Raw genomic sequence first — 20,587 nt, forward strand, 5'->3', positions numbered from 1 at the left:
GAATTGTTTTATTTATATATAGTTTATATAAGGAATTCGAAAATGAAATTACAGTTCGGCGAAAATTAGATGAACCGAAAAGTTATGTTTCTAAAAGCATGTCATGGGATTCGACTTCATATAGAAAGTTCATGTACATAATAAAAAGAATAAATATAATATTTTTTTAAATAAATATTTTAACGTCTATCACGATTTGATTCTACTAAATGCATTCTTAAAAGAATTATGTAAACGATATTATGCGTAAGAAAATTTAATTGAAATTAAACAAACCAATATTCCTGACGAACTACTAGTACCGGCTAATAATGCATAAAATAAGTAATTTACTTAAAAATTAGTAAATTATTCGTTTAAAATTGAGCTTATCAATTACGTGCAATGTGTTTATTGTATAAGTTCTGGTTAATGCAAGAAAGAATGTGAAATATGCAAACCAAATAACTGAGAAAGAAATAACTTTATTATTTTGCAGAATCAAAATATTTACAAGCGTTGAAATGACAAGTATACTTGAGAACTTCGTTGGAGTACTTTAATGTCTTCGAATGCGAATAACTTTATTTGGTCAGATACAAATATTCATTTTTCAGCTCATTTTTATCGCTTTTATTTTCAACATTAATAGATGGAACATTTTCAGGTACTTGATATTTACGTTGCCCAGTTTACTTAGCAATTTTTAGGTTACATCGAACTGCGTTTTACATAATATGCCGGGATATCGCCAAGATGGCGACTTGTATTGGCGATGTTTTTAATTTTTTGACGATTTAAAGCAGCAACCGTAAATATAAAAAATTATGCATCTTCATTGACAATTCCAATAGTGATTTAATTAGTGAGCACAAATGTAATATACCCGAATTATCTTCATCCCTATTTCATAAACTATCTTTTATTTTCCTTTTATTAAAAATTGTTGATTTCTGTTTTTGAGTTAATTCATAGCCCCACTTTCAAGTATCTCATTCATGAATAAAATTACACATATACAGTATTTCCAAGCTTCTATATAAACCACATATGTTCCCATTAGTAATATAACCATTCCCTTCACAATACTAAATATCATGAAACCGTTCAATATTCACAGGTACAAAATCTCCCTATAATAGTTTCAGTGCTTTTTCCTATTATTCCCCTTGCACAATTAAATATGCAAGGGGGCTCACTTCACCCTGTTCTCAACTTGATGAAAGAGGAAGGATGAAATAGCTTCGCAGATGATATCTGGATATGTTCTGAAAAGGAAATGTGATCCTTTCTCAAAGGCCATCACTTTACGGAAAGGATTGATTCCACCTGTAAGTATATAATTGTATTTAATATGCAAATAATTTATTTCAAATAAATAAAAAAAACTATTTATTGTTTTTTTTATAAACAAAGTAAGCAAAACAGAAATGTTCAGTCATGGATATCAAAAACTTCTTCAAGATTTTGATTAATAACTTATTTAATTCTGATTTAAACATAATCCAAGTCACAAAAAATATTTATGAAATTATTATCTATTTACCATTTATTTATACGTATATGTACCATAAACTCAAAACGCAATGAAGTAGATAAATAAATCAAATTTGGCTCATGGTGCTAAGTACAAATTTGCAGAACCATTGTTTAAATTTTGCTCCGAATGGAAGAGAGATTTTTCCGTTTACGTTATTCTAAAAAAATAACAGAAAAAAATGGCTTAAATACAAAGGTTTTTGTAGCTTCACGTAGTTATTTACGTTGAATGAAAATGCTTTTTATTTTTTACCTTATTATACTCCTTAAGTCCCTTTGCAGTTTCGAGTTTTCATACACATGGAATGACTGACAAAGGATTTTTCTTTGACATATTTCGTTCAAAATATAAACACATAGATGCAATTTTGGTGTAAAAACTATATAATGTTTCATTTATCTGTCACGTTCAGTTTTTGTTCAGTTACTGTGTTCACAGAAAAACAGGCAAATCCAATCACAAAAGTTTTTTTGTTCGGATTTGAGAAGACTTAAACGTGGATATTCATCAGATTCGGGAGGTAAAATGTTCTGATGATTATAATATTTTCTCTTTGGATACTTCTATAAAAACAATTTTAAAAAATAATTTTATTACATTTTATAAGCTTATCTCAAATGTTTCTAGAATGAATGCAGTGCAGAAAATAGTGTTTCGAACAGACAAGACAGAATTGATATCTTACCAGAACCATGTGCCTTTCCTTCTTTGTCGTATATTATAACATCTTTCATGTCTACCATCATTTCAGCCATCTTGTACGAAGTCTTTTTCGAAATCAATTTGTCGTTGTAACTGAAAGCCAACAAGACTGGGAAATTCTGATTGAGCAATGCCTGGAAAGGTACGACTTGCTGTGGAAAGAAAAATACATAATTAGTATTTAATTATTAGTATTAGTGAAAGGTGTTATTAAATCTGGTAATGTTTTAGGCTGGCATTCTATCTGTAAATTGTAGATCTATACTGCATCCATTGTAGCTAAAAATCATTCGAATCAATTTAAAAAGATAAACTGTAGGATCCAGAGCCACCGAATTTAGAACATCGTTACTTTCGTGAGCAAAAGATGTTTACTAAGATAGAATTTTTCAAAATATTTAATTAGAATTTTAATTAAAAAGTGATAGAAATTTTTACGAATTTCCTCAATAACTACGAATTACAAAAACCGTTTTTACACTAATTTAACACTATAAAAAACTTTTCAATGTTACTGATTTTTTTCCATGAATTTCTTTTTTAAATTCAGTTTTTCAAAATATATTATGCAATATTTGAAGAAATAGATTTTTACCATTAATTCTCTGTTGAAATGACTAGCAGTCTCCTTAATTATAGAGTCCGTTTTCATTTAATTTAATTCTTTTATTATTTCATCATTTAAATTCATTAATGAATTTAATTTAGTTTAAATCATTTTACTTAAAAAAAATTAGATAATTTGCATTTCAAAAATATTAACTAACATACTTTCGCTTCAAATTAAAAAAAGTTTACATTTTATAATTTTTTTATTTAATTTTATGAATTTGCGAACATGATACAGAAAATAATATATAGGAAATAGTATCACCAATGCACAAAAACATTATAACATCGGACAAGAGGTTCAATTATTTTTTTTTTACTTTAAAGCAATGAAGGTCTTATTTAGATAGGTAACTTAAAAATTACATAATGTTATTTAAAACTATGATGGAAGTTGTCGTCATTTTAGTATTCGATTTTTTAACGAATATTTCTAATTCCCAAACTCTTCAGTGTAATCAGTCTAGGACAAAAGTATCAAAATATGACACATTTATCTCTTACTATTAATTAAAATTTAATTGTCAGTAGTCTAATGTTACAATGTTTAAAGCCGACGAGTCAATTATAACTAAGACTGAACCAAAGCAATTATTTGAATGTTCTAAACTTGTAATTATATATCAAATATTTGTCAAATAAACTGTAGAAATTATGCAGGTGTAAAAATAGTAGGATCAAAATATACTCAAAAGGTCCAAATTAAAAGATTAAATCCAATACAAATTAAAAAATCAAATTGATGAAGATAAAAATATTAATGAAGTAACATAAATGGCATGGGGGAATTGAAAAGTGGTATTCTTGACGATTAAAATGTGTACATTCAACTTGGATATCGACAAAGTGTGAAAGTTGCTTACAGACTGTACAGAGATGTAAAGAAAGAAGAAGAGTCCCGTACCTCAGGGATAGATGAATGAAGCAGGGTAAACGCAGAAAAGAAATGTTCTTCAAAAGAACCACCTTTCAATTCTGGTTTTTTTGCAAGCCGTCTTCCAACCGTTTCTGTCAGCTTGTACCCCAGTGGATTAAAATGTATACATTCAACTAGGATATCGACAAAGTGTAAAAGTTGCTTACAGACTGTACAGAGATGTACAGAAAGAAGAAGAGTCCCGTACCTCAGGGATAGATGAATGAAGCAGGGTAAAAGCAGAAAGGAAATGTTCTTCAAAAGAACCACCTTTCAATTCTGGTTTTTTTTGCAAGCCGTCTTCCAACCGTTTCTGTCAGCTTGTACCCCAGTGGATTAAAATGTATACATTCAACTAGGATATCGACAAAGTGTAAAAGTTGCTTACAGACTGTACAGAGATGTACAGAAAGAAGAAGAGTCCCGTACCTCAGGGATAGATGAATGAAGCAGGGTAAAAGCAGAAAGGAAATGTTCTTCAAAAGAACCACCTTTCAATTCTGGTTTTTTTGCAAGCCGTCTTCCAACCGTTTCTGTCAGCTTGTACCCCAGTGGATTAAAATGTATACATTCAACTAGGATATCGACAAAGTGTAAAAGTTGCTTACAGACTGTACAGAGATGTACAGAAAGAAGAAGAGTCCCGTACCTCAGGGATAGATGAATGAAGCAGGGTAAAAGCAGAAAGGAAATGTTCTTCAAAAGAACCACCTTTCAATTCTGGTTTTTTTGCAAGCCGTCTTCCAACCGTTTCTGTCAGCTTGTACCCCAGTGGATTAAAATGTATACATTCAACTAGGATATCGACAAAGTGTAAAAGTTGCTTACAGACTGTACAGAGATGTACAGAAAGAAGAAGAGTCCCGTACCTCAGGGATAGATGAATGAAGCAGGGTAAAAGCAGAAAGGAAATGTTCTTCAAAAGAACCACCTTTCAATTCTGGTTTTTTTTGCAAGCCGTCTTCCAACCGTTTCTGTCAGCTTGTACCCCAGTGGATTAAAATGTATACATTCAACTAGGATATCGACAAAGTGTAAAAGTTGCTTACAGACTGTACAGAGATGTACAGAAAGAAGAAGAGTCCCGTACCTCAGGGATAGATGAATGAAGCAGGGTAAACGCAGAAAAGAAATGTTCTTCAAAAGAACCACCTTTCAATTCTGGTTTTTTTGCAAGCCGTCTTCCAACCGTTTCTGTCAGCTTGTACCCCAGTGGATTAAAATGTATACATTCAACTAGGATATCGACAAAGTGTAAAAGTTGCTTACAGACTGTACAGAGATGTACAGAAAGAAGAGTCCCGTACCTCAGGGATAGATGAATGAAGCAGGGTAAAAGCAGAAAGGAAATGTTCTTCAAAAGAACCACCTTTCAATTCTGGTTTTTTTTGCAAGCCGTCTTCCAACCGTTTCTGTCAGCTTGTACCCCAGTGGATTAAAATGTATACATTCAACTAGGATATCGACAAAGTGTAAAAGTTGCTTACAGACTGTACAGAGATGTACAGAAAGAAGAAGAGTCCCGTACCTCAGGGATAGATGAATGAAGCAGGGTAAACGCAGAAAAGAAATGTTCTTCAAAAGAACCACCTTTCAATTCTGGTTTTTTTGCAAGCCGTCTTCCAACCGTTTCTGTCAGCTTGTACCCCAGTGGATTAAAATGTATACATTCAACTAGGATATCGACAAAGTGTAAAAGTTGCTTACAGACTGTACAGAGATGTACAGAAAGAAGAAGAGTCCCGTACCTCAGGGATAGATGAATGAAGCAGGGTAAAAGCAGAAAGGAAATGTTCTTCAAAAGAACCACCTTTCAATTCTGGTTTTTTTGCAAGCCGTCTTCCAACCGTTTCTGTCAGCTTGTACCCCAGTGGATTAAAATGTATACATTCAACTAGGATATCGACAAAGTGTAAAAGTTGCTTACAGACTGTACAGAGATGTACAGAAAGAAGAAGAGTCCCGTACCTCAGGGATAGATGAATGAAGCAGGGTAAACGCAGAAAAGAAATGTTCTTCAAAAGAACCACCTTTCAATTCTGGTTTTTTTGCAAGCCGTCTTCCAACCGTTTCTGTCAGCTTGTACCCCAGTGGATTAAAATGTATACATTCAACTAGGATATCGACAAAGTGTAAAAGTTGCTTACAGACTGTACAGAGATGTACAGAAAGAAGAAGAGTCCCGTACCTCAGGGATAGATGAATGAAGCAGGGTAAAAGCAGAAAGGAAATGTTCTTCAAAAGAACCACCTTTCAATTCTGGTTTTTTTGCAAGCCGTCTTCCAACCGTTTCTGTCAGCTTGTACCCCAGTGGATTAAAATGTATACATTCAACTAGGATATCGACAAAGTGTAAAAGTTGCTTACAGACTGTACAGAGATGTACAGAAAGAAGAAGAGTCCCGTACCTCAGGGATAGATGAATGAAGCAGGGTAAACGCAGAAAAGAAATGTTCTTCAAAAGAACCACCTTTCAATTCTGGTTTTTTTGCAAGCCGTCTTCCAACCGTTTCTGTCAGCTTGTACCCCAGTGGATTAAAATGTATACATTCAACTAGGATATCGACAAAGTGTAAAAGTTGCTTACAGACTGTACAGAGATGTACAGAAAGAAGAAGAGTCCCGTACCTCAGGGATAGATGAATGAAGCAGGGTAAAAGCAGAAAGGAAATGTTCTTCAAAAGAACCACCTTTCAATTCTGGTTTTTTTGCAAGCCGTCTTCCAACCGTTTCTGTCAGCTTGTACCCCAGTGGAAATTCGCTCAGTCTAACCAGAGGTTTCGTTAGCCAAACAGGTCTCAAAAGCCTAAAAATGAAAACACGTGACAAGTAAGTAACTTTTTCATTTGAAATATCTTTAAGGTAGAAGATTACATTAAAAAAATCGATATTCTGCGAAATTATGATTTTTTTTTTATTTAATATCTTTGTTACTTGTCGGTTGTAACGGCAACCAAAAAGCACCAAGAGAAAATTTTGAATTCCCGAAATTTTACCTTAGTGCTTTTTAGCCACCATTAAAATCGAATTTTTATATTTTTTCCGAAACATTCTTAATGTTTGAAAAAGTTTCTTTGTAAAATCGTCAAAATTTTGTTTCCAAGCCTATTTTTTGGAAGTAACATTGATTTTTATATTTGCATTTGCGTACGTTTTATTGCTATTTTGTATTTTCAGATGCCATTTTCTTAAATTCTAATCTTTGCCAGAATTTCCTGACGAAAAACTTCATAAATTAAAATCTAATGTATACTTTTTGTGCAAATTGGAACTGCAAAACAGAATTCTGAGGTTTCAGGAACTTCAGAACATAATTCATCAGTATGTTCTGCAGTTCCTGAACTAGAGAATAAATAATGTATTAATTTAGAAATATTTCATAGTTCATTTAGTGCTTCACAATGCGAAAAAAAGTGGAAATGTCGTGTTATTTATCAGCCGAATCTTAATATTAAAGAATAAATAGAAATACAGCTTATTTTTTAGTTCAGGAACTAGATTATATATTTCTTAAGCTATCTGCAAAATTTTAAGCAAATCAATTGATAAATTTCTAAACAAGAAGTTTTTTTCTTTATACTTCTTTTTCGCCAAAAAAAATCCCTTTTTCCAATTTTAAAAGAATTTTGCCACCTTACCAGTATATTTTGGTTTCATAGATGTTTTTTTTTCAATCTTTTTTATGCAAATTTCAAAAATGTAACTATTTTCAAACGTTTTTGGAAAAATTCAGCCCGAATGTAGTCACATGCTTTTAAAAAATAATTATTATTTCTTCATCATATAATTTGGCAATTTTATCCTTTTATTAAAATTGTGATCGAGGCTCGGAAAATAATTTTTAATATTTTTATCCAAAACCAAATTTAATGTTGGAATATGCTTTTTATTTCCTCGTATAAAATACTGTAACTGTCCAAAAATTTCAATCCAGAAAGATCTTGATGAGTGAAATTTGATGTATCTTCTTTATGAAGAAATGTAGCAATTAAGTAAAATTGTAAACCACTTTCAAATTTGGAATGAAATCAGTCATAGAAAATGTCTATCTGTTCAACTACATAAATACAACGAGCAAGATGGATGAAATTTGGTGTACATTGTTATTCCTTCATATGTCCATTCAATAGCCCAAAACAGGAACGAACTAAATAAATTAATCTCGATTATATATTTTGATATCAAAATTTTTAATTATTAAAAATATTTCCTTACTCATTCGGTCGAAAAAAAAGACATAAAATATATACTATATTTATTTCACTTTACTACGAAATTGAAATATAAAACCGCAGCAATGTTCAAGTTTTCCAGAAAGATGAGAAAAAAACACTCCCACCATTTAAAAAAATTATGTCCTAGGATTTCAAAATTTGTAGAATAGTGAGAAAAATATAAGTTGTTTTTTAATTTATAAATTATATTTGCATTTTTTTCTTCTTCGTAGAATCTTTTATTTATTTCAGTAAATTTTGATCTTTGCCAATGTATTTCACGAATTCATATTTTTTTTGTCAAAGTTTGAACGGTCCACATGAAAGAATGTTGTTTTAAAGTTTGGTTGAACAAATCATTAAAATTCAGCAACATATAAAGAGATTACAATTCACGGCTTTCAAATATCTACATTTCTTCTTAAAAAACACGATACAAATATTTTTTTAAGTCCTGCATTGAAAGCAAATAAAATGAAATTACTAAACATATTTTTATGTAAAAGATGCATTGATTAGTATTTTTAAAACTTATCATATTAAAAAATTATATTAATAAAATTTTAAAAATAGTATTTGCATAAAAAATGAATTTTTAATTTCACCTTTACGTTCTTACCTAGGTATATCCAAACCAGTTGGATTTATTAAAGCCAGAGAATTCACAGATATGCTTTTATTTTCCAGGCTTAAATGAAGGCCAGGAAATAATGCACTGCTATGGCACAAAATTAAATCCACACTAAAAATTAAAGAATACATGATGTTTACTGTGCTTTTATTTAATATACATCATACAAAACAAATAATGAGTGAGATATTATTTTACAATCAAAACTTCTTTTAAATTTCATGCTAAAATATTTTTAAAAATAAAAATAAGTTGCCAGGAAGTGTGCACCTAAAAAAAAAAGAAAGAAATAGTTTCTTTTAAATACTACTCTTCAATGTAAGTAAGATTTAGCAAATTCTTTTCAGTCTTTTCTTCAATTAAATAACAATTTTTTTTAATATATCATATATATAAGTTGTAATAATTGTTTAATATATATAAGTTGTTTTTTACTTTGAAAATAATGTCAAATCAAAATTTATTTAATGTTCTAATTTAGTTAATTAATTAAAAATAAAAAATATTTCTTTGTTTATTATGTCATTAGCCTAAATTAATATCATTGTTCCAGCTCGAACCATTGTTTTTTCGTTTTATTCTTATTTTTATACAGGAACAAATAAAGAGTGAAAATTTAAATAACATCAGAAACCACAAATATTTATTTTAATGAAGAAAATTGATGATTATGCATGAACCAATGTAATGCATAATCATCAATCAACAAATTGATAACATTTTAAGTAGATTATGAAAATTTTCAATATATTAGAGGATAAGTATGAAACTTACAGAAAATAATCTTTTATAAATTACATTAAGTCCCCCCCCCCCCGGTTCTCATGCAACATTTTCAATGCGCTGGCACTGTGTCTATGATATTTTATTGAAAAAATCTGAAAAAATTTGTAAATTTTCTTTTTTTTTTTATGAAATTCATCTCTCCGTGCCTTTCACAGTCCAAAAATGAAATTTTGTTTGATTTCGTTCATTAGTTCTAGTAGCAGATGTATCCAGATAGGGATACTTATTTTATATTCATTCGGTGCATTAAGGTATATTATGGTTTCATTTTAATCGACCCATTTTTATTTTCTCGTGTATGAAGTATAAAAGAGGAAGCATTTCAATCGCCAAAAATTTGTAACCTCAAAAATGATGACTCGGACTTCCTGAGTTAAAAAAAAAATACATTCATAGAATTAATGTCTGTCTGTCTGTGCATTCGTTCATTGGTATGTCTATGGACACAATAACTCAAAAACGCTCTAGTATATAGACTTTAACAAAGATTTCAATACGTTTTGAACGAAATCCATTCAAAGGAAATCTATCTGTGTACAGAAATCTACCTGTGTACAGACAGATGTCTGTACAAGTGAACTCAATAATTACAAAACATAGATAGTTAAAATTTGGTACACAGGTTTAGCATTTAAAATCAAAAATCTTGAACTCAATCTGTCAAAAAGTTTATCGTCTATCTGTTTGTACTTTATTATGCATATAAATGCAATAATTCAAAAAAAGCAATGACTTAAACAAATGAAATATTATACGTGATCTTATGACTACTGTAGTTATGTGTGAAATTTTGGTTTCAATTAGTTATAAAAAGGATGTCCAAAATACATATTCTGTTTTATGATACTTGTGTAATAGCCGCATAACGACATGGATTAAATGCCATTATGTTCAGCAAAAATGCTAGATTTCCTACCAATTATCTATATTTCGTAATTATTGTTCATCTGTGCAATATAAAGTATTCACGGATTACCAAGGTTCACAATTCCATGCGGGGGGTGGGGGATAACATCTGTATTAGAAATATATGAGAAAGTTTAGTAGAGACGATTCTCTCTGATTTTCCTTTTATACTCTCAAAAAGCAAGAATACTTTTATGTTGTTACACCCTAAAAACAAATAAACGGTTCTTACATTTATGTATCAAAATATACCACAGTTTTAGTCACTATTTAGGAATTATTTTGACTGTTTTTACCGCCACTCAAAATAGAAGATAAGAAAGATAAAAAGAAAATACTTTAAGGCAAGATATTCGAATTTAAAACTTATAAATATATTTTAAAGTTTAAACTTAATATAAATCTCCTTGCATCACTAATTAAACCAACTATAACAAAAAAAATTCTGGTAATTATTTTAAAAAAATTGTTGACAATCAAATATTTTGCAATAACTTAACTATTTAAATTCATACCTGGGTACACGAAGAGCTCGCAGAAAATCTCTCACAAATTCTGCCTTTTCTTCAGGGGTGTGACGAAATTTCGTAGGCTGTATGTTATCGCTACCTGAAAAAAAAATATTTTATCGTGGAAATTACTTTATTCTATTGATTTTAAAAGACGATTTCGCAAAACTCTAACTAAAACAATATAATGAAAGTGAATCATATATTATTATGAGAAACAGAATTTAAGAATATATTTAGTCGCCTTTGTCAACTAACTGGCTCATCTGTCATATTATTTGCCTTAATTTTGTTACATTAACTAACTTTCAGAGTTGCTATTATTTAATTTTTTGTGAAGTTAAAAGCATCCATTTCAAGAACTGATAATGAGCAAGAAACGAATAAAAAACACAAAAAAATATGCTAAATATTTCAATAAAGAAAATGGAAATCTACAGAATATTTTGTGCTTAACGAATTGAATTTTTCAAATTCTTACATTCAACTCTTACAAAATATTCTAGACAAACTGATTTTTTTAAAAAAAATATATGAGTATAATAAAAATTATTTAAACATGATAATATTTATAATTTGGCACGCTATCAAAAAATTGCGACATGTATGATTAAAAATTATGCAAAACATTCTAAAGAGCAGATTGTTGGACATAGAACTATAAATTTGGCACACAGTTAAATTACTCGGATAGTAGATACACACTAAGATAGGATTTTTCAAAAATTTAATTAGATTTGTAGCTAAGAATTTAATCGAAATTGTAATGTTTTTTCCCAATAGTTTCAAAACATACTGCTGTAACAATAGACATTTTTATACTAATCTAATTAAAGTTTTTCAATGACATAGCTTTTAGTTCCATATAATTTTTGTTTCCAGTTTTAAAATTTAAAAATTTTAAATTAATATTTCAACGATACCTTTTATTGTTTTAGTAACCGCATATATATATATATATATATATATATATATATATATATATATATATATATATATATATATATATATATATATATATATATATATATATATATATATATATATAATTTGAAACGATAAAAACATATTATTTCTGTGAATGCATTACCGTTTCCATAGTAAAGAGTGAAGTTTTAAAAAATAATATGAATATAGATGAATTAATCCGAAAACAACATTATCATTCTCCAATGATTTAGATAAGAAATTCGAAACATTTCACATTTTATTATTTCACGCATAAACCGGATTTAAATTTCAATAATAGTACCTTATTTATTAAAATTCAAACAGATATTGTAACAATATTTTTTATTGTTGCAATAAAAGTTTAAATGCAATTATTAGTAACCACATTTATACACATGTAAGTTGGAGCCAGATTAAATATATTTCTGTGAGTACATTACCATTGCCATAATAAAGTCTTAAAAATAATTAGACTGTCAAATCATTACAAAACTTTAAAGAGGTCTGCTGTATTATTTATATTTAGCATATTAGGTAAAACAGCTCTTCTGTAAGTTTTGATAGGTTTACTTTTTAGGTAAGATCTTATATAAGGACTATCTTATATAATATACATTATAATATTAACAATAATAATATAAAGATCTCATATAAGACTATTTAAGATCTTAAATAAATATACTATCAAAAAAAAGATGTTTGTAAGATCTTGGTTAAAAAGTAAAGCTATCAAAATTTACAAAACAGCTGTTTAAACTAAAATGCTGAAGCTAAATAATATAGCAGATTTCTTTCAAATTTTATAATGATTGCTATTTTAATTGATCTCGTAAAACAGGCTTTTGAATTTAAGATCGAATCAAAATATAGATGGATAACACTTCTGAAATAAACAGGCAATCAATCCTTACTGTATTATCAGTATCTAAAGCTATGTCAAGGCTCTAAATTCATATTAACTCAATCGCGATGGTTCTATCGATTGCATCGAAAGGTTAAGTAATACGCAATTGACCGTGGAATTGGCCTAAATTTTTTCACTAACTTTTAATGATTTTTAGAAGGGTTTTTTTTTCCGTCTTTATCAAAAACACATTTTTCACTTTATATGTGAAGGGCATATTGTGATGGAATTTTCTGTTCTGAACAATTTTTAATCGAGTGAGAGGCTTCGAGACCTGTTGCGTAAATCTTCTAGAAGAAATATCTTACGAACGTTCACGAAAAAATGTACGGATGAGATGATGGATAAGACGAACCATTTTAAAAATGAAACAAAGGCTTTTACTTTATGTCAGCATGAAAAATTATACTTTGAGTTATTTACAATATTAGCATTTATATATGCACAGATACAAATTACGGTTACAGCCAAGACATACAGTTACAACTAATATATGGGTATGAAAAAAATCACAACAGGAATACTTGTGAATCTGAGGCTCACTGGTTTTAATCCGTAGATCCTCGCAGTGAAATAAGAGCAATTTTGAAGGATTCTTTTTTCATAAATTCAATTCAACTATTTTAACAAAAAAGTGAACCATTTCAGTCATAGGATTTTCCATAATTTGCACAAGTTAATAATTAAATCAATAAGGAAATTTTTATCAATCATCTCTATTTGGTGGCAACAGATTCAATACTAAATTTCAGTTATATAAAGTATTCAATGCAATAAATTAAAAACTATCAGAAAAAAAATTTTAAATCTTCCATATTTTTGATATTAGCTCTCTTCTCATGCATTAAAATAACCAATGATAATTTCATTTTACTTTTTTAAGGAATCTAATCACAATAACAAAATGCATTTCGTCTTACTAGATTCTGCACAAAATTTTTAGTTTTGGAATAATTTTTATAGATTACTATTACTATTTCTAGATTACTATTAAAACTAATGCTTTCATTATTTCTAGAGTCAGTTAAATATGGAATGATTTCGGCAACAGTTTCTTTAAAAATATTAATCACTAGGCTGAATCATACTATTTTCTATAATGCACAAAAATTAAATATTTTTAAATTCACATTCAAATAATGAACGAAATAAAAGCTTTTGATATTTTTATAATATCTATTTAAATATAAACCAAACGCATGATGTAACATTTTATGATTGCTTTATTCTATTGAATGAAAATAATATAGAACGATATTGACTATAATACTGAACGATATTTTTTATAGTATTATTCCAAGATATCATCTATTGCTTCTTATTAACTTCATAATAATGAAAATTCCTTTTGCACGATAATATAAGGCTTTTTTTACAATATCTTATAAACGATAATAAGATTTCAATTAAAGCTTAAATGCATATTGATCCTAAAAGTTTGCAAAATATTTTTTAATAATTTTTCTCGTTAAGACATCCCCTTTTCTTTTTTTTCCCCCAAATTTTCCGAAACATTGATTTAAAAACTGTAAAAGTTTTAATAAAAATTTTAAAAAAAATTAACAGCAAAAATACTTTAAAATGCGGAGAACTATGAATTTTCGCTATTTTTCCCAATAATATTATTAAATAACCTTTTAATGCGTTATAATTTTTTTTACATTTTTTCATTTTTTTTCCTCAAAATATACCATATTAATCGGAAAATACTTTAGTGCTACAAAAAGGGGCATAATTACAATAAACTAACCCGTAATCTAATTAAAAATAATTTTTAAATAAATAGTTTTAAAAAAATCATTCATTTTAATGGGTTTTAAAAAATAAATAATCTTGTAAGAAACAAAGAAAACAGTTATAATCACTAAAAATTAAATAACGTACGAATAGAACAAGAAAAAAAGATTTTGAAAAGTTTTAAAAAGTCATTATCTCTTGTATTTTAAATTATATTTTTCTGGGGGGAAAATTGAGTTTTTAGATAAATACTTCTTAGCACCATATTAAAATGCCGCTTTTTTATGTATCATATTATGTCTATTATGTATTATGCAAGTATCTAATTCGGTATTTGTGCTTCAAAATCAAAAAATAACGGTTTTCAGACTCGATTCTCCCAAAATATATGTGGAAGAACATATTAAATATAGCATAGATTATCAAGATTCTTTTCAATGATGAGTGTATAAAATTAGAAAAAATCGGCTGAACAAATGTCGTTCATGTCATCATAAAATTTCTCTTTCCATTGCTACTAATTTATTTTCAAAATAGAGCATTCATCAAATAATATACATAAATTTTAAGCCTGTACATTCTATTCAATCTAATAAATAGGCCTAAAGATTTTGTACTATTTTATGTGTGTGCTATCCACTATGCAATGAACTGGTAAAGAGTCTTGGCTTCTAGATGAGAGAATAATGAGATGAAATATCATAGAATAATCGAATATGGTTTCCAAATTCGATTTCATCAAAATGAACATAGACCTTAGGTATATTGTTTGATAACAACGATTAAGCATTTTTCTATTGGAGTTCAATGGATGTTCAGAGAGTGGAATGGAAATTCAGAGAGTTAAATGATGAATTCAGTGGTACTCATGTAAACAGGAATTCTCATAATCTTCAAATGCAGACATTATAATTCTCCAACACCTTAAAATAGTAAACCGTAATAAAAAAATCATAAATTTTACGGCAGATTTAGGACCAATAAATGCTATTTTGTCTTAAAACTAAATCTCAAAATTTCTGAACCAAACACAGCTACTTTCATAAAAATGAAACAAAATATAAATATCTAAATTAAAATTGCTGCATTGCTTTTATAAAGAATATTTCAGATCCACAATCACAACACTTAATTTGCTCAATTTATAATTCAAGCCATTAATATAACAATTCAAAATTGTCAAATGCTGTCTCACCTGGGAAGTTAGGGGCAATGACTCGAACACCTTTTTTGTACAGATGTGATATAACAGGAAAGAATTCTTTGTAATTTCCAGGTGATCCATGTAAAGAAACAACCGTTGGCTTAAAAGATCTTTTGTCACTGCATCCCGTGTCGATGTACTTCACATCGAAGGTAAGGTCCGATTTGGGAACTGTCCAGTATCGTTTCTCACTTCGCCATTTCTGATACAGCTTGCCACAAGTGTGGATTTTTATCTCCTTTTCCCTGATGACTTCTTCATAAGGCACTTCTTTCCCCTGAGAAACAACACTGGCTGCAGGAAGATCTTCCTTAATGCCACTGGTGTTAATGAAGCGATGCCAAACTGCTGGAGAGCATCTGCTGCTAACAGAGGATAGTAGCTCCGAGTGGAGGATTCTTACAGTATGTACCAACATACTGATGCCTCGAAGACTGTGTCTTCTACTTCTTTTAGGTTAAAAACTTGCTAAAAGGCAACAACTATGGAATGCAATTCTGAAAAATTTATAATTTGGTCTTGAAATTAAGCAACTGATATTGATTTAAAAGTATGATTTCATCATTTGTAGATAAAGATGATAATTAACTTCAAAAAATTAAAGATATAATATAATAATGTTTTCTTAAGGTAAGTGACCACGTTAAAAAGTCCACTTTTCGCAAAATTATGAATTTTTATTTTATTTAATATTCTTAATGTTTGAACATGTTTTATAAAACCGTTGGGATTTTGTTTCTAATTTCTATTATTTTAGGAAATTACACTGATTTTTGTATTTGCATTTGCATAAGTTTTAAAGCTTTTTTGCATCTTCAAATGCTATCTTCCCGAATTTCAATCTTCGATAGAATTTTCTGACGAAAAACCTTATAAATTATATTCTATTGCATGTTTGTTTTTTGTTCAAATTGGATTTAATAATTTCTTAATACGTTCCGCAGTTTCTGAACTAAAGAATAAGTAATCTATTTATTTAGAAATATTTTATAATTGTTTTAGTGCTTCACAATGTGAAAAAAAATTGAAAATTTCGTGTTTTTCATCAGACCAATTTTTAAAGAATGGATAAAAATACAGCTTAATTTTTAATTCAAGAACTAAATGACATATATTTCTTAAGCTGTCTTCAACATTTTAAGCAGATCATTTGATAAATCTCTCAATTAAATGATTTTTCCATTTACAGCTCTTTTAAGCCAAAAAAAAAAAAACAGCTCTGTTTCCAATTTTTGAAAAACATTTGCTCCTTTACTGGTATATTTTGGCTTCGTAAATGTTGTTTTATTCTTTTATATGCAAATATTTATAAATATAACTAATTTCGAACGTTTTTCAAAAAATTCATTCCGAACGTAGTCACATTACGATAACTAAAGTTTATTCTTTTAACAAAATGAAAAACGCTTTGTAGATCTTATTATATACAATTCTTTCAAGAGACTTACTTAATTTGATTATCTTTAAACTAAATTGTTTGTCATACAAGAATTTATTAATGATTTTAACCAAAATGTTGCGTAGTCAACCAATATTCGAATAATACGATACCATGTTACAAGATACATTAATTGTACAACCGTTTTACGATAGTTTATTTTAGTTATACGTTTCATTATTTGACACGATCGTTTTACAATAGGTCGTTGTAATAACACAGTGCAAAAATCCCGACAAACTTTCAACAATAGAACTTTCTGTAACACGGTTCCTATATGAAAAGTATTGAATCATGCATCTTATAATATAGTTATTCTAATAACAGAATTGCCCATATAAAATGGCTATAAAATAGCAACAGCTGTATTGTTTGAGAGTAAAAAATCTCTTCAATAGCAGAATTTCAATGCAAAACAACAGAAATTAAACATCTTATAAGAAGATTGAATGATCTTTCTGTAAGGTAGCATAAAATATAAGACGAAATTAATCCGCTGCCACATATTTCATTACAGCTAAATTTTAAATAATATTCTTCAAAATAAATAAAAATAGCTAAAAACCAAAAAAAATTATTTTAAAGGTCACATTAAATGCGTACTTTATTTATAATAGGTAAAACATGTTTATCACACATTTCACAAGAATGAATTATTTATTTCATTCCCTCAATGTATAAAATTAAACAAATTGTTCTTCGGTGTTGGCCACACGAAATGAAGTAATTACAGCTTCAAAACTAGTTTCCGAAACGGATATTAATTCAAATTGCTAAATTTTGTTAATCTTTTGATTAATTTTCATGATAAAATATTTATCTGATGAATGGCAGTAAATTTATAGCTGTTAAACTCTGATATAGTAAATTTATATTAGAGTATTAGAAAAATGGGTAGTATATAATATTATATTCATGAACTCTCTAATAGTTCTACTATAATAACTAATATAATTATTATTATAATATAACTCTAATAATTAATATATATTATAGTTAATTATAACTATAATTAACTAATATTATAATTATAGTTAATACATTAATATATTAATTATAACTCTAATATAATAAAGTTATTATATTAGAGTAAAGAGTATATAACACTCATTGCTCTAATTGGCAATGAGTGTTAATATATTTATTTTGAAAAGCTCAGAATAAATTCATTTCAAGATTCAAAATTTATCTTATCAATAATTTTTAATTTTATTTCATTACTTTAATGACCAATGAAGATGTATATAACAAAGATTCAATGCAACAAAACAAAATGTCTGGTTCATTTATCAAAATATCAGAAAAAATAAAATATTGCGTATTAGATATTATGTTAAAAGTTTTTCTGAGATAAAATAATAACATAAGGAATAACATTACAAATATCAGCTAATATATTTAGGTCTTTGAAAAGCTTATTTAAATGCATTTATGTAAAAGTATTAAATAAATACTTTGAACAGAATGATGTATTATGCTTCATAATTACTACTTAATTATTTAATAAATAAAAAAAAACTTATGAAAAATTTGCTTACTTTAGTAATACATGATAAACTGAACTAATTTCTTTGACTAAAGTGGTAATTTACGTTTTGATCGGCATTTATCTATAATTTTTAAAAATTGCATGTAAAAATTAGTTTTTTTTTAAGTGGGTAGATCCTCAAAGGATACACAAATTATTTTAAAAATTCACGAGTGTTTTTGTTTTGTTTCTCATTCCAGTAACCATTCTTATTCCAGTAACTATTCCATTCTTATTCCAGTAACAACTCTAATTTAAAAGTAAAATATAAACTTAAAAAAGAATTTTTAAAATATACAATTAACTCTTTTAAACAAAAAATAATTTTATTTATTTATTTTTTTGTAAAATAATTTATAACCATATAAAATATTTCTATTTTTACCATATAAAATATTTCTATATTCTATTTTTACCATATAAAATATTTCTAAATTCTATTTTTACCGTATAAAATATTTCTATATATTTATTTCTATTTTAAAGAATTTAAGATACATTCACATTTAAAGTATTTACTGATATATAATACTCATTTTAAATTTTCTGACTGCACATAATCCAATTTTTCTTCCTTATCATCAAAGGCTAAACTATGATTTCCAGACGTGAAATGAAAAGTTCCTAGTGTCAGTTTTATAAAATTTATAAAAATAACTAAAAGAGGAATATTATTTAATTAAATGAAATTTATTTATAACGAGGAAAATCCAATTTAACATTTTAAAAATTAATTAGTTAATACCTGAATGATCACTAACCCTAGAAAGAGAAAATCTCCGGTATTAAAGTGACTGTCGAATTAAACACGATAGAAATACTCAATTATTTATATTTATTATTTATTTTATATATTTTAATTTCTACCCACTAATTTTTCTCTTCTGTTATCGAAAAGGCTGAATTGTAATTTTACAGTGAAAATTAAAAAGTTACAAATGCAAATTTCATTATTTTATAAAATTGAGAAATTTCAAAGAGAATATTATTTAATTAAATAAATTTATTTACTAGGAAGGGAATCTAATTTAATATTTTATAAATTGCTTAGTTAATACTTGGACGATCATTAATCCTAGAAAGAGAAAATCTCCGATATGAAAGTGACTGTCGCAATCAAAACGATAAAAATACCCAAGTTATTTATATTTATTATTTATTTTATATATTTTTTTAATTTATACAATCTAATACTTCTCTCCTGTTATCGAGAAGGCCAAATTGTGCTTTTACAATAAAAATTACAAAATTACAAATGCAAATTTCATTATTTTATAAAATTGAGAAATTCCAAAGAGAATATTATTTAATTAAATAAATTTATTTACTACGAAGAAAATCTAATTTGATATTTTATAAATTGATTATTTTTTGCTTGAATGATCCTCACCTGCAGAAAGAGAATGTCTCCTCAATGATGATCGACTGTTGCAACTGAAACCCTTTCTGATGATGTCGACGAGGGAAATGTCCAATTCAGTCTTTGAAGGTTAAGAAATACTGTAGCGAGCCTTAAGGACTCCGTGGAAAAACGAGTTCCCGGTTGATGCTAAAGATGAAAAACTCAGGGATCTAGAACTTTCCGTTTTATTGTTGTTATTTGCACACTTCTTTCGAAATTTGTAGAACCTGCTGACAAGCTGCAATTGAGTGAGGTATTTTACCATATACCATTTTGGTTATTTTTCGTCTCTTTTCATGTTTTTCTAGAATGTCTGCTTTCTGTCTGTCTGTCCAAGGACATAATAATAGTTAATTAACTATAACTGAATGTTTATAGTTTATTTTATCAAAGGTCTTCTAGAGTTAAAAACAAATCTTAATTAACTATAACTGAATGTTTATAGTTTATTTTATCAAAGGCATTCTAGTGTTAACAACAAATCTTGTAATAAAACCACTCAAGATTCGCATTATTTAACTTTGAATTTCACTAAGTGCATGCATAATATGTTTTATAACTCGGTGATATAAAATTCTATATTTAATGTTTAAATCTTCTTCATACTTTTCTTGAAATTTTAATGATCTGT

At 27.8% G+C, this 20,587-nt stretch overlaps 1 protein-coding gene across 1 annotated transcript; it reads right to left on the bottom strand.

The window, feature by feature from the left end:
• Positions 1-1,167: 1,167 nt before the first annotated feature.
• LOC129980663 (uncharacterized) lies at positions 1,168-20,093 on the bottom strand. The gene is made up of 8 exons (XM_056091044.1): positions 19,945-20,093; positions 15,580-16,085; positions 10,799-10,892; positions 8,580-8,702; positions 6,334-6,552; positions 3,735-3,954; positions 2,205-2,373; positions 1,168-1,308 (listed from the first exon to the last, which is right to left on the bottom strand). The coding sequence occupies exons 2-8, from the start codon at positions 16,004-16,006 to the stop codon at positions 1,175-1,177; spliced, it is 1,386 nt and encodes a 461-aa protein (XP_055947019.1). The 5' UTR covers positions 16,007-16,085; positions 19,945-20,093; the 3' UTR covers positions 1,168-1,174.
• Positions 20,094-20,587: the final 494 nt, after the last annotated feature.

This window comes from Argiope bruennichi, chromosome 8 (genome assembly GCF_947563725.1).
Source record: "Argiope bruennichi chromosome 8, qqArgBrue1.1, whole genome shotgun sequence".
In the NCBI taxonomy this organism is placed as follows: Eukaryota; Metazoa; Arthropoda; class Arachnida; order Araneae; family Araneidae; genus Argiope; species Argiope bruennichi.

Bases quoted from the DNA above. Each gene is read 5' to 3' on its own strand.
- LOC129980663 (XM_056091044.1), bottom strand. From the start codon at position 16,006: ATGTTGGTACATACTGTAAGAATCCTCCACTCGGAGCTACTATCCTCT. The intron at 10,893-15,579 runs GTGAGACAGCAT...TTTTTTTTTCAG, and splicing joins CATTGCCCCTAACTTCCCAG to GTAGCGATAACATACAGCCT. The intron at 1,309-2,204 runs GTAAGATATCAA...ATATACTTACAG, and splicing joins AGGAAAGGCACATGGTTCTG to GTGGAATCAATCCTTTCCGT.